Below are 16627 nucleotides of genomic sequence, written 5' to 3'. Positions count from 1 at the left end.
AGTAAATTAGATTGATAGAAATTATTTATACTTTTAAATCAATAAAGAATGAGATACATTATTGTCATATTTGTTGTTTTTTAACAGGAACTTGTTATTTAGATATACCGTCACATATGGTAAATCATTCATTTTAAGTACATTAGTGTTTGAAATTATTTTTTGTCCAATAGGATCCCAGTATTTCAAATGAATCGTAACACATTTACTTTGGTAAATTGGCAAACTATTAAACAGTCTAGTAAATTGTCTGTTTTAAAGATAATTTAAAACACTAAGCCAGTTAAAATTTCTCAGAACGCATTTACAAAATTTAATTGGTTGCACGGCTGTGCCACGCCTGACCAATTTAATTTCATAAATACGTACTAATAAACTTTAACCTATACTTAAAATACATCAGTTAACTGAGCAGCTTGAAATTAAACTCGAGAAGACTGTATCAGGGACGAAAGTGAAAATAATGACAGAATAAAAGTACAATATTAATTAATAACCAATATGGCAGAAAAAGGGGGGTATACAACAGAAAAATATGTAAAAATTAGCATGAAAAAAAAAATAACTACTGAAACAAGGCACAATATAAACCATATGCAGGCACTTTATATTCCAGTAATAAATATAACAAGAGTAAATAATCATACATTTCATTTTTAACAAAATTATCAGCAGTTAAATTTCCTCCTCATATTAAAGTGGAAATTAAGAAATAAAATATGGCAAAACAATAGAAATTACCTCCCTTGGTGCTACTGTCCTCAAAAATTTAACTGGCATGTGACTATTGAAAGCATCACTTCATCCTATACAAGTTAAGTGTCTTAATTTCAAACAGAAAATTATTACAAAAGAATTAAAGTAAAAAATTAATGCACTATGACCATAAGCAATATTATTTATAGGTAGGTTTTAACTTTGTTTTATTAAATCAGTTCAATATGAAGAAACACGGTTATAACCCCAGTAGGATTCAAACCTATGATCCCTGTGTTGAGAGGCAGACACGTAAACCACTAGAGTACCAGTCAACAAAAAAAAAATTTGACTACAAAAAACAAAGAAAGAAGTTTTTAAACATTCATTTTCCTTGTCTGTCATAACATGATTAATTATTTGTTAATTTATAAATGAGTATTCTATTCCAACTTAATTCTGTAATATATATTTCATAGTTTAAGATCGAAGTAACCTTATAACCTTTGATCGGAATTATTGAAATTAGCTGACTTTCTAATTATTAGGATAATGAACTTGTTTAACAATGTTTGGCAATATTTACTAAGTTATATAATAAACTAGAATGTATTGTTTGTTTACCATCACAAAAAACTTCAAAATGTTTTGACTCCATAGTTTTTTGGTACTTATCAGCTTGTGATCTTGAGAAAATTGAAGAAAACTGTATGATCAGTGTGGATGAAAATTTTCAGATACTGTTTTTCCCTCTCTTTTAAACTCAGTTTGTGAAACTTTATATGAATATCAAAGACTTATTTATTTTTTAGACAAATGAAACACAGGTATATTTTAAGACTATATTTATATCAAAAATAATTCCTTAAGGTATCAAATTTTTTTTATCATTACTTAGAAAGCCTGCTTTCAGCTGTATAGATGAAATATGACTTACACAAGTCTATATATGTGATGGATGAAAAACAAATGATTTAAAAAAAAAGGAATCTCCAAATATCTGACTTCAGTCAATTGTATTTTATAGATATATATATATTATATACGAGGTTATTTGAACATGATAAAAAGTGTAAAATAAAAATTTCATCAGAATAGAACAAGCTTTCATGTACAGCAGCAAATTAAAAAAAAAATGCACAATAATTATATTTAAGACATACATGAAAAGATTGCGCAATCAGATTTTAAAACAACAAGAACAATCCTTCCCGCCACTGCGTCGTCGTCGTAAATTCCATGCTCTGTGAGAAACAATTACTATACATCTTTTCTATACATATCTACACATTTTTATGGTTGCCATAACAAATCTAAAAGCATAGTAACAGGATTGCTAGCAACAACATATACAATTTTATATAATTAAATAATAAAAACATCAATTTCAATGCAGCACTCATCTGCTCTCCAGCAAGCAGCCTTACTTCAACTTTTTAATATCTTGCTTTCACTGGACTTGGAAAAATCGTTCGTTTTCCAACTATTTTAAAAGTATATCCAAACATCTAATTTCTTTTACCACAACTTCATAACAAATTACCTCAATTTCATTTTCAAATTATATATGAGGTAATGGTTATCTTATTGCATGACATACAAAGTATTTTAAAAGACGTGACTATCGGAGAGAAAAGTTTAAAAGCTGTTTAAGCAATGGCTTTTCTTAAAAAACTTCTTTTCGTTAATCAGTTTCATAGATGACTACAGTATAACAGTGACTTATGGGTAAATGCATTTAAGTATTGATACTGCTTCATCGTATCATGGCATATCTCTCATATATATATACTGCCACTTTTTAGTTTTTTTCATCCGCGCTTTTATACGTAAGCTGTTATGCAAAACACAGACACTTTTCATAGGCACTATAAATGCTTTAAATCATATGAATATTGTTTTTCTCTCCCAGTACTTGTTGTTATGATGCATTTCTTCAAGATCGACCTCCGGTTAACTTATGAAAGAGTTCAACATCGAGAGTCTGATTTTTATCTTGCGATCTCATTGACAGGAAGATATAGCCTCCGATAAATTCATGAACAACTTTACAGTCCGCACTGAGTGATGAAAATACCACCTTTCCTTCTTCAAAGTCAAGAATTACGTTACGAACTTCCCAGTTCACATGCCAAGATCTCAAACTATCGTATCTCCATGTTTTTAAAGAATCTCCAGAATTCATGTCCATACGTATCACTTTATTCGGATGAATTCCCAATATTTCCTGAAATATATAAATTCAATGATAAAAATAAAATGCTGCATTTAATATTACAGTATGAATAGAAATGTTGATTTTTTTTTCTTAAAAATTTTCTTAAGCTAAACCTATACAGGCTTTTAATTTTTTTTTCTTTTTAACCAAAAACATTTAATACATTTCTTATTGACTTATCCTTAGTATATTTGAGTTTGAACTTGTTATTAAGTACTACCCCGCATTATCTGTAAATAATGACAGTTTTTCTTGTGTGGAAAAAACTTCTTTTAGTAATCAAAGGATGAAGTCAGACATTATGTACTGATTACAACTTAATCCAAAGAAAACATGAGCCACTACTTGTGTATACATTCACTTGTCTACATTTAACAGATCTATTAAACTATGGTAGATAACTCCGCAGCAATACTCTGACAGAAAGCACATTGAGTTACTTCCCTTTGAGCTGTCAGTAAAATGAAACTGAGCAAGAGCTTACCTCCTTTTTGCCATTAGCCATCTTAATAACGAAGTAGGATATTCCAAACTCGGGTAAAGCCTGCCAGGCCCGAATGTAGGCCAGTTTAGCTTCAATCAAGCCCATGTCTCTGACATTTGAATGAGCTTCCATTATACGATGAACAATCTGAAATAGTTTACATATGTATCAAATTAACATGAAGAAATATATGGAGAATGACAGACAGCATTCTTTAATAGAAATCACAGTTTCATGTGATAAATGTGGCAACAAGTAAAAGAATAATTTCAACACTCAGACATGTAATAATTGTTTTTTAACATCCGGGTACCAACCATTCTAACATCCAGGTACCAACAAAGGAAATATTAATTTTTAATAAATTTTGTTAGATTACTGCTAGTTATTCAATACAATCATGAAACTAAGAACATTTGAAAAAGCAGACCTGTGGGTTACACATTGGTTTATAACATAAGAAATTTAGAATTTTCCAACATTCAAATTATAGCTTCGTGTTACTTTAATCAGATTCCATTATTCAGTCAGACTTTTATGTAGAGAACGCCAAATGGACTACCAGTAAAACAATCTGAAGGAATTTCACATACAAAAAACAGCACTTCTGTTAGGAAATTAAATTTCCAAATAAATTCATTATGTACAGACTATTTACCTGTTTAGATTTAACTTTCTTGAAATGTCTTGGTGATACGAAATCTTCTGGGTTAATATCAAGCTGGTTTGGTGTGTTAATCTTATTCTCTGGGGCAGACGTCGTCTTCTGCATACTGAGGAGTTTCTGCAAGGATTGAACCTCTGTCTCATATGAACTGTCGGCCATTGTTTTTCCTTTTGATGCCAGCTTGCAGGCTGCCATCCATTTACAGTACTGCTCTTCCTGTAAAAGGTTCATAAACAAAATATTTTCTTAAAAATCCTTTAGACAGTTCATCGTTTTAAAAGCACATTCTTGTTAAATGACAAAACAGTTGTTATTCATGAAACCTGATGTTATTTTAAACATATTTTTGTATGTGTCACCAAGACAGATAATGTCATATGACAATTTTCCAGCCTTCATGGAAAGCTCTCTGGTGGTGTTACTTTGCCAATGCTAAGAAATGACATTTCAATGAGGAAGTCGGAAAATCTTTTTTTAGATTTTGACCTTCAAATGAATCTGAAATACTATTCAAGGATAGAGGTCCATGGTAGGTGCAAATACACCAAAATATGCAAGATATCATCCAATAAATGAAAATGCTGTATGAAATGCCAAGTGTGACTAGCAGAATTACAAACTGGCAGTTTTGAGGAGCATAAACAGAAATCGGCCAATTGTTAAGTACACTATTTCAGGTAGGTAGAGGCAACTGTGTCTATAGGAAAATCTCATTTTAGAAAACAACAACGCCATATACTTTATAGCCTTGTTTTCAGTGTTTTATACTTACTGATTCAAATCTCAACCAGATTTCTTCCATACCATCAGGCCCTGGTATGTACAGCTTAATTCCATACTTTTTATGATGAAGGTTGACATCTGGATGGGCCTCACATCCTAAAAGTAGAAAGTAAATCTTTTACTGAATAAAATAACTTAAACTTTTACAAGTGTTTTTGCTTTAGTGTTACTTATACACACTTGTATGTTTTTGCTTTAGTGTTACTGATACACACTTGTTGATCTAAACAAATGCTGGTTCTATTTAATAAGTGAAATAAAAGTTATGAGAACAATTTCATCAAAACAAAACTTGGACACCAAATAAAACTGAGGCAAACAAGTGACGAAAATGAAATAAATGCTCAAATTTACTGTTAGTTTAAACATATTTATTTAAGCTCAATTGCGAAAAAAGTTCATGCAACTTATATTAATCACTTTCGACTCCGCTTCCTGAAACCAACCAGTACTGGTGTCATATGAAGAAACATGGTCGTGACCCAAGTGGGGCTCGAACCCATGAGAGGCAGACACCTTAACCACTAGGCCACTACTCCTTTTACTGTTCATACTATACAATGCTTTTCTTACCTTTAAAATTTATTCTATTTATAGGAGAACCAACAGCCTCTTCCTTTGACCTGTAGAAAGCTACATGGGTGTCTCTGAATGAACACCAGTAACGTTTGTAGCTCTTCAATGTGAACTTCTTTGGTCTGAAACATTACACAGAAAATGTGAATATTCCAAACAAATAATACATGTACTTTGTTCTTTATCTTTCATGCATAAATGTTTAAATTCAACTTCTCATATTTCAAGTAAAATTAATAGCTGGTATGTATTTATATAATATAGAAATAACTAACATAGATATATAACATAAATGCCAGTATTATTTTTAAAATTAACTATAAAGTAAATTTTTATGCAATTATGTTGCTATGGTTGCCCTCCAGAAAATCTTTTGTTACAAAGTACAATTTACTCACTTTAAAAATTTGACATAGTCTGCTAATTCTGGAATATGAGTTATGTCACCAGGTGAGGAGAGATGACTGCCCTCTAGTGACTCTTGAAGGTCAGACAACGCGGCGTCAATATCGTCCCCGCCCTCGTGCATCATTGAAGAGTCGACTGTGTCATTTCCAGCACTGCTTCCCGACTGCAGCTGTACCTGGACCTGCAGGGCACCAAACATCATGGCTTCCTCCTCCGTGCAGTCCAGCTCCTCCGAAATTATCGCCCATTTTCCCTGCTCGTAGATCTGGTTAATCCTTACAGCGTCATACTGAAAATATACCAGATAATTCATAAACTATGTGTGAAGTAATTTTTTTTTAAGTTGGAAGCAATACGATGCCTTTTTTTAACAGTTTTAACAAGAAGAGTACATTTTATAAACATATAATTATGTTCGATTCTCAAAAAACAAAACAAAAAAAATCAACAATAAAACAGCATCTATTTTTATAAAGATCTTTCTTTCCTTGATTCAATCTTTATTACATCCCAATCTTTACTACATCTTTACAGAGTTATCTCACTTTCTCTCCAAAACCTTATCTAAACTTCCTCTTGCTTCATCTAACAATCAGGTAGATAATGGGTTCAGTGCAATAATGATTTAACTCAATATACGTAAAGAACAGGTAACAACTGAATTTTGATGAAGTCTCTAATTTAACTATAACAACATATCGCCCACTAGAACATTTCTTAACACTTTCTGGTACACCTACAATCTGACATACACAACAGGTGATACATTTATTTTTTGATTTTACCCCTATATCACAATTACAATTGCCAAGTCTATGTCTAACATCTTACGGTCATTATCTTTTACCATGATCGATTCAATTTTCCAGCAGGGATTTGAACCCACAACAAGAGTGATTCCAAATCTACATAGCTACCACCATAATCCAAGTCTTCATAATATCATTTCTATCTTCTGTCCACATGGAACTACCTTTTTCCATAAATTTCTCAGCTGGCTACTGGGGACTATTGTCTTTTGTTAAACATTCTTCTTCTCAATATCAGTGACTATTTTTTTGGTATTATTTTTTCAGCTGCTTCAAATATTTACACTTTATCAACCCGTTTACAAAGACACCACATCGGGAGGTTCCCTTAAACCCTTGATCTTTTGAAAAATAAGTTGATATCCCTATGTTAAAAAAGTGTTTGTATGCTGAATCAAGTGACTTTGCAAAAAGACTTATAAACTGTTATATCATGTATCAAATACCTTGTAAAGAAAAATCACTAACACTAGCATAGACCAGAAAAAAACGTTATAATGAAAGGAAATGAAATGCAACTTCTGCTACCTGATACTCTTGATGAAGCCATGCTCTTTTTTTTCAAATTCAAATCTTACTATCAGATGTTATCTTAATTTGAATTACAAGTGTTTATTTTAAGCCACTATTTTATTTTCTCCCAGGTGACTACAACATGTTTTTTGGACTACATGATAGATACAAAATTTAATTCTCGACATTTAAAAAATCACCTCCTCACAAGATCACCCTCACTACAACAGCCACCGATATTTCACCTCAACTTCTTTTTGACCTATTAGACATAATTAAAACTCACCAATGTTTGAAGACTGCCAGCTGAAAACCAATTTCTAACTTATAATATTTCTAAACTGTGTTCTAAAATGATAGAAATAATTGCAGATTTTACTGCTGCATTACAGATGTCTATTTACATTTTATTGAAATAATAATGTACAATGCAAACAATGCCGACATTTTCCAGTTTTAATTACGCCTAATTTCACTCTGGTAAACACTGTATTATACAAAGTGTCTTATTTTTTTACCAATGGTGTACTGTATGGAACATAAATCATAAAGCAACACAATAGAGATCCCTGGGCAAGTGTAGAGAATATGATTCCAGAATCAATATTGGGTAATCAAGCAGACCTGATAACCAAGCAGGCTCATTAAGCAAACAAAGTTAAATAAATCACCCATGTTCCATTCAATACATCTTTTTTACATTCCTATCTAGTACAGGAATCTGGATATGTGAATCTCAGTATCAGATGTAATACTGTAAAAGATCACAGTAATACAACAATTAATCTTTAGACATTGAACTGATGTTATGGATGGTTATACATGCATGTTCGCCATTTCTTACAAGAAATCTTACAAGAAATGTTATGGTATATTTTAAATCTTCAGGTACAAACCTTGAATATGCTTTAATCTCAACACCTGTTCTTCCAGGATGGGGAAAGTATAATCAAGAAACAGATAAAACTTAACAACATTTCTATATTATCATCATCCAGTGCAAGGAACTGAGATGATTTGTGCACAGATTATGAATGGCTGAGTAAGTATTGATAAGTATTGATATTACCTATACTCTATAAAACTGATTTTTCTTGAAGAAAGTGATTCTGACCCTAAATAAATAAATAGCTTTATGTCAGTTTTCTCACTTTTATTTTTGTTTCCAATTCAACCATTAAAGCATTAACTTATGAGAAAGTATCTGACATTTCGAGAAGAAAAAAATTCACTATATTTACTAAGAAAATAGATATGTCAAGAATTTACAAATGTTGGCAGCACATTTTGTTTTGTATGATATATCGGGCTGTATTGCCATCAGTAAACACACAGTCATCACGATCCAAGACATACTCAAAGTGCGTAAGTGCGTAATTTTCAGTCGAACAGTCACGTAAATAATGAGTAACAAAACATTCCATCCAAAACATCATAACCTGCGTAAAATGTGACCGTAGCATTCACAAAGTCACACCAACAAAATAAAATTCATAGTAAAACGGCAATAAAACATGATCCATCATAATTTATTTCATTTAATCTTAAATAAGATCAATATGATCGTAAACCATAAACTGTGTTCAGTAAAGATTTAAGTTATTCCTTTGGAAATACGCTATGATTTTTTCTAATTAAATTGAAATTTATTTCACATTCACAAAAAGATATAAATAATGTCATATTGTATAAAATTCTTCACATTTTTTTTTTCAAATGTAAAAATGAACGCCTACAAGCATTATCTGTTGTAAACAACATATTTATCAACCTTAAACATCTGAAAGTTCATCAACCTTATATGATGCTGCACTTTAAATGTAATGGACTCACTCTACTTAAAATTTGGAACACTCCATCAAATTATCAAAGTTACACAAGTGGCACAGGTTGGTATTTGTTAAATCTGGCATTGCAAAAGTCAGTACCACCATCCTGAAGTTCATTAACATTATCAGAGCAAGGAAACAACACCATCTATACAGTGTGGTTCTTTACTAACAGACTTCAGCAGTCAACAAATATTATTTATAGACTGACAGAAAAACTACTGTAAAAATATTAAAACTGTGGACAGTAAACGTCAAATAAATGTCATCATACAGAAACTTATACTTGAAACCAAATGGCCTTAGTGATTAAATCAACAGATTTTTCATTAACTAGAATAATAACTACTTTAAGCATAAAACTGCTTCTAGCAAAATTCAATAAAATATCAATTAAAACTTCACAATAGAAACACATATACTTCAAAGTCCTTGACATAGAATTCTATTTCTTTCATTCCAGTTTTTAAAGTTCAATATTTTACATACTGCTTTCAAGCAATATGGGTCAAGAAACTCTTGAAGAGCCATTTTATCTTTTTTCCCCCCTCTATATTAACCACCTGAAGACATTATAACACAAGATGGTGAACATTGGCTGCCAGTCAAACAGTTTATGTTGGCCGTCTGCCACAAAACTGAGCTGCAAAATGTACCACTAAAATATTTCTGACGCTGCCAAAATAAAACAGTGTTATGTAATGACTATATATCAATAAACAGATACACTATCTTTTTTTCTGCTTACTTTTTTTTCAAAGAGCTTTTCAGACCAGGATATCTAGAATAGTTATTTATCATATTTTATTTAATAGCAATCTTGCATTAAAAAAACGTCAATTACCTTCCAGACCAAATACCCCCTCCCCTCTATTACCTTCCAGAACAAATGCCCCTCACCCACAAGTCTTGATCTCATTAAACACTTCTGTAACACAAATGCAAATTCTACCCATTTAAAAAGTCTTTGCAGTATTTGATGAATTCAGGGTTTCTTTCACTAACTATAATCAGGAAAACAAAACTGGCAAATTGCATGTTACTCTCAAACTTTGTGTCTATTCTTAACAATTTATATTCATATTATCGAAACTGTTTTAGTTTTCAGAGAGAAAAAAACCACAAGACTTTCTTAAAATAATCTTTATTAAATAATCTTTATTTATTTAATTCACATATTAACCTGTCAAGCTTTACTGGTACTACTGACTTGAGCCAGTTGCTAGCCTGGACATCCATGAATCATATTTGCAATTCTGTCATCCACTAATAACTGTCCAAATACTTAAAACCCCTTAATCAAATCCTTAATTTAACCACTTTTCTGATACACTGCATTGAATGGTGATCCATTCTAAATTTGTCTAAGAATAAATACCATAAATCTAGGCTGCTATCAAATAGATCTTGATTATTCTGATTGTAATTAGTCTGTACCAACTCCCATTTACGAAAGTAAATATTAAGCATGTAACATAACACTACTACAAATATTCATCAATTTGTTCGATTAAGTCTGCCTTTATAACCTCCCATTATCTCAAGACTTGATACCATAATTAACTTAAATACACTTACAAATTGTACTGAACATTATTGTAAAATACGTTTATATACATATAGATATATATTGATAAAGTATTACATTTTATTAGAATAATCCAGAAGATCTTAAATGTTGCTACTGAGACTGTTGCAGCTAATGTATAATTACGGTATACCAAATAGTGTTACAAAATAGGGTCTCCCACGTACTTACACTGTACCCAGGTACCCTCTGGATATGCTCTGCTTTGAAAGTAGAATTGTCTACTGTGATTTTAAGAAAAATTTAATGCCAAATAATTAAAAACTCATTTACCCAGCAGTATAGTATGAGTCAAAATGCGCTGTCTTTGGCCTTGGTTTACTATTGGACACCTGTTATCAAGACTTTTAACACCAATGATGATATTGACAGATCTTATACTGTTAAGATGTTTGAAATTATCTCGACAAATGGCAGTTTTACTGTTGAAATAATCTGAAAACTGACAAACCCATGCATGCAAAATGCTCAGAAGCAAACATTCATACTGAGCAACAACTGTAAGAAATTAATTTAATGTGCTCATATAATTATTGTCTTTAAAATCAGACTCAACCTACACAAAAATTAATCCTCCACAAAAACTCTTGATTTCCGAGAACACAATTCACCACCACTCTAGCTAATAATTATGTTCACATTACCATTTAACTAATTAGATTTGCATTTGATAGTGTGATTTAACCATCTATTATCTGTCAATTATCAAGGGTGTAACCAATACAAATTTACTTTAATTATACCAACATAAACCATCATTTTCCAGGGATTTTAATGCTCTTTGGGGAAGTACTTTAACAGGATTGTCCATGTCACTTGCATGTCCGGAAGAGGTCCTTCTTTTTATCATGTATTTACAATTCAATTTACCAAAGACTTTTCTGATGGTCCTACAGATACACAAACCCACTATGGTCCATCCTTAACAAACATGAATAGTGAGAATACATGTTAACGTATGTGACAGTTGTCTTGACTTAAAAGAAGTAACCAAATTCCAAGCTTTAACACATTTAACATGGCACCCAACAAAGTTATAGTTTATAATAACAACCAAGTAGAGAAGGCATTGAATAACTTTAGTTACAGTTTTCTTTTGTTATGACTGGCCAAAGATCAAACCTGAAATGTCTCGAATACACTGCAAACCCATTAACTCATTGCTGCCGTATCAAGAGAATGGGAAAGGATGGCAGCCAACTTATAGTTCAAAGCCATTCTCTTTGGGTGTCTGGCATAGCAATAGTCATTCATTGAAAGACTTTGCATTTTCTTCTTTTTATTTAAAAGTCTTATGTTTTTATCGGAAAATGCGAAGTTAAAGTGGATTTGAATGTAAAAAACAGCTTCCAAATCCGCGGTCTATGTGTAAATATTTGGACTAGCACAGCACAAGACATTATTCCACAACTATATTTTACCATGATTATACTGATATCTACTTGACATTAAGCTAAAATATGAATTGAAATCATCATATTATGACAAAGTAAACATTCCTTGTCATTTTACTGGTATAAAATATGTAGGCAGTTGTGCAAAATTATACGAAATCTGCATAACTCTACAGAGATACTCATTATCTTTTGTGACTTTTGTCATTTATGATAAATGGCAGTGTCCTATTTCTGCCTTAATGCTTTTTTAGGCCTATCCTTGGCCATAAACTAGATGTTCATATTCTAAAAACATAAAAATATCAATAATATGAATAACAAGGACTCAACGCAGCATTGTCGTAACTCAATTAATATGAAGAAATTGTTAAACCAGTATTACACTAAGCCCTAGATTTGGGATATTTTCGCAACATGAAGCTGTGTTCTTTTTGTGTTTGCACTACATACAGCCATGAAATAGTCAGATTCATTTACAATGGATAGGAAATATCCTTTACTAGGGACTGAAAAAAAAACACAATCATTTATTATCAGTTATTATTCATATATTGTTACATTATTGTCCCACAGTGGGACCAACTTACTTACCAAATTATGTTATGATTTTCAGTTACAACTTTTTTTACATGTAAACTTCATTATTTTTTTACATTTACTTCACAGAGTGAGATCATTTATGTAATGGTGTTACAGGTAATGATGAAAAAGTGGGGTGGAAATATTTTTCATTCTGTAATTAATTTACCGGTACAACAAACTGAAAATCTCTTTAAGTAAAATATTTATATTTTTCAAGGCACAGCGTGCCTAGTGCGTGAAACATGCAATGCATGGGCCTATCTGTCTGCAGATATTTTGAAGATGTATAAAGCTGCACAGCTGTTACTGATCTCATATTTAATGATATTTCTCTCCTCTACTTCACATACTGGCAACAGTTTATAAGCCATTAAAAACCAAAATACATATATCTCATCAAACATTCCTAGTTTATTATAGATATTAAACTAATTATAAAGTTGCAGTAAGTATAATTATAAACACCAGACGATTTAATCACAGACTCAAACAAAATTCCATTATTTTTGTTATTTTCAAAATCAAGATTTCAAATTCTGTATTAAATGGTGTTATTTATCATTGATATTTAAAGGGAGATAACTTTCTTTCAAAATATATGTTAAGAGTATAAACTATTCTGTTCTCATAGAGTAAAAATATGGCAGCATTCAATCAATCAGTTTCTGAAGAAATAAGCTCACATATTTGCCTGACCAAAACCCTTACCACCATCCAAAAGGGGGATAATTTCCACAAAATGTAAAACAAGAGTTATGTAGCTTGTCATGAGAAATATTTAATGATAATTGTTATACACTGATAATTTGGGAGCATCATGTACCAGGAGTTTTTTTTAGAGACCTATAAGAATACAAAACCTTATAAATATAGACTAGAAACATTTGCTTTGTTTCTAACTTATTCTTCGATACTTTCAGCAGTGATGATACTGACTTGAACCTGCCACACTTATTGAGACACTGGACAAGCAACAGGTTGGTGCAGTACGCAGTATGCTTCCATACCATAAGCTGCTCTGTTCTGTTTTTCAACCTTAAGGCGGCTAACAGCAACTGAATCTACCCACGTATCCTGGTCCCATGAGTGAGCTTTAAATTCAATATAGGACAAATTTTAACACTATTACACAGAAATTGAAATATGGGGGTCAATACTTTATTTAGACTTTATTTATTCAGAACTAAAGTTAATGTTTTTCTCATGCATTATTCGTAGACATTTCATTAATATATTCATTTCTACATCTGCTCAGTTCTATGAACAATAATGGTATCTGACAAACATCGTCTGTGGGTGCATTATCAGCCTGTCGCGAAGAATACTATTTCCATGAAAACTTAACGAACAAACCTTCTTACTCAACAATTTTTTTTTTTCTTCATGTAATGAGAAATTATTCCGAATTTTCTCCAGAGAGTTAGCTGCCAGTGAACTTGCAAAAAACAAAGTGCCGCTGAATAACAGATAAGTGTACAATGTTTCTTGCTGGTTCATCAATTTTGCACGAGCTCTAGTTTTGTCTGATTGGCACACGGCTCGGCATTTTGTAAACATTATTTCAGATAGGAAATGAGAGGCATGCCAAAAACTACACTATTCATTTAATATCCTACAAAATTGATTCTTCTTCTTTATCTCATATTATATAGAATACAACAGGGGGGGGGGAAATGTTCAACTGGGGAGAATGGTAGCCGGATTATTCTGAAATATATGTGCAATATAACACAATAACTAGTGTACAAAATTAACTACTTGATACAAATTGCATGATTGTATTTCAAATGAACAATTTCCACTGTTGATTTTGTTGAATAACAGTAGCCTGTTTTTGTTTTTTGAAATTGTCCATTATAAGGAATTTTACAATTAATATGTCTAGGAACCACTTATTTACATGACCAATGAGCCTGGGTCAGACTAATACTGATGCCATAGTCATGCCATAAACTACACTTTGTCACCTTAGTGCAACAATAAGTGTTTAACTCCTTTTAAATTTAGAAGGACTTAACCTGCTACTGCACTAAGGTGACGACTTTTGCCTAACATTAGTTATAATATATTGACTCTATAAAATTTAAACCATCATGATTATTATCTTATACAGAAAATAGTTCTGTTGAGTAGCTTTTCCTATTTGGAAAAGTAAGTACTTCACAATGTCCTGTTTAGAAACCTTGTACTTTTTTTATTACAAAAAAAAAGAGGTATCTATTGTAATTCTATTGTCAACATAAACACATGTGAAGCAGCACGTCTCCAGATTCATGCAGATTTTCATGAAAATTTTGAAAATGTATTTAATAGTAAAATATTGTGAAGTGAACAGAGAAAGAAATTTTCACATTGCAATCAATGTAAATAACCAAAGAGAGGTTCAAATATGCAAAATTAGCCATTACTGTGTTAATAACGCAGTAGAAATATGGTGACGAATACTGCTTAATCAGTAAATAATCGCACATAGCATGTACATCATCACTTGAATCTTTGTCATGATCTTTTTACTTTTCTTAAAATCTTATGATACTTTTCTGAAGTTTGATTTTCTTGGAATATTTTGGCTCATCTGGAGGCATGCAGAAAAGAATATTAATATTGTAGATTTGATCATATATATCGACTATCTAAATTGGGTAGGGGGCATGGGATTGATTTTTTTTCTTCAAAATTTTGAAACAACATTAAAATATTAACTACTTCAAATAAAAGTTTGTTGTCCCATATATTTCATACACATACTCTTTCAATACATACCAAAAGAAGTTTATTAATTTCTATAGGTACAAAGTTCATCATAAATTTGATCTCCCTCTCCCTGGGAGGCATAATAGGTATAAATATCTCCAACATTCCCACCACCAAAACTACCAATTTATTACATACATGGTATCAAAAATATGTTTTTTCCTAATCCTTCACCGGCTGGAGCCAAAAGTGATTAGCATTTACCACCAGCACAGAGACAGGCCAGCCGGCACTTTTGTGCATTATAACATGACTCTATGTCTATGCTTATGGTAGCTCAATTTTTTAAAATATTATTTTGATACTGAAATCCCTTATACTTTGAATGGGCTGATCCAATTTAAAAGCAGGGCTATTCCATTACACAAATTGAGCAGGGTTAAAGTTTAATCCTCTCACTGAACAGGGGGGAACCAGCAGGGGAACCCAGCATGACAATATTCAAGCCATCATTGCCCATTAATGTCATTCCTTATCTAAAATATTCACCTAATCAAACATTTTGAGAGCAATATAAACATTTTAATATTCAACACAGATAGAATTCCAGTACTGTACCCTATTTTGTTTATACCCCAAATCAACGCCCACAATCTACCATCACTATCTATAATCATCCAGCATGAGCTAATGACACCTCTAAATCAAATGTTTACAATTTGATACCAAAAAAAAATGAAAATGCTGAGGGAAGAATAACATTCATATTTTAACATATGAAATACTAATGACAGAAATATTAAATTAAGTTGCAGCAACTTGCCAAAAAAGGAAAGTGTCTGTGTGTAAAAATCCCATGCTGCAAACTTATTTCTAGATGCATTTTATAGTTAGTTAGTTAGATAGTTTTATAGTATACAAATCATTTTCAATTTGGCACATGATAATTTTATTTTCATACAACCATGCCAAATGGGGAAGACCCTCATCTTTGTATGTTTAACCAAGTAAAAAATTTGCAAGATAATCCAAAAATAATAATAACAGCAAAAATAATCTATAGTATTATATAATCGAAACCATTTCAAATTTCCTTGGTTGCACAAAAACAACAACAACAAAACAACAACCACTTCTGTACAAAAAATCTTAAAAAATTCTTCTTCTTTTTTTCGTTCCTGTTCATGAAAGGAAAGTAGATAAGAGTTGTTCAGTTAGAGGGGACTACTGATGGAAGACTAAGGACCATTGTCTCTATATGGCGATACTTGAGTGAACGGAAATAAGCAGTTAAGTTGTTTATAGTGGATCAGTATAGATAAACACTAAACTACTTCAACCAACATTATTTGTATAGAAAACTATTTCAATGAGTAGGAACTA

The 16627-nt window shown here is 31.6% G+C and overlaps 1 protein-coding gene across 2 annotated transcripts in view; it reads right to left on the bottom strand.

Annotated features, from left to right (window-relative positions):
- Positions 1–1825: 1825 nt before the first annotated feature.
- The window catches only part of LOC132729570 (fermitin family homolog 2-like), a 54444-nt gene continuing 39642 nt past the window's right edge, over positions 1826–16627 (bottom strand). For both annotated transcript variants that reach the window (XM_060715353.1, XM_060715352.1), the window contains 6 exons: positions 5823–6121; positions 5422–5546; positions 4838–4944; positions 4057–4281; positions 3399–3545; positions 1826–2923 (listed from right to left, as the gene is read on the bottom strand). In XM_060715353.1, coding sequence (XP_060571336.1) covers positions 2633–2923; positions 3399–3545; positions 4057–4281; positions 4838–4944; positions 5422–5546; positions 5823–6121 — 1194 coding nt within the window. In that variant the 3' untranslated portion in view covers positions 1826–2632. The remainder of the gene's footprint in view (positions 2924–3398; positions 3546–4056; positions 4282–4837; positions 4945–5421; positions 5547–5822; positions 6122–16627) is intronic.

Source organism: Ruditapes philippinarum, unplaced genomic scaffold (genome assembly GCF_026571515.1).
Source record: "Ruditapes philippinarum isolate M1 unplaced genomic scaffold, ASM2657151v2 ctg9_1_1_1_1, whole genome shotgun sequence".
Lineage (NCBI taxonomy): Eukaryota > Metazoa > Mollusca > Bivalvia > Venerida > Veneridae > Ruditapes > Ruditapes philippinarum.
This window is presented reverse-complemented; position numbering and strand designations above follow the sequence as displayed.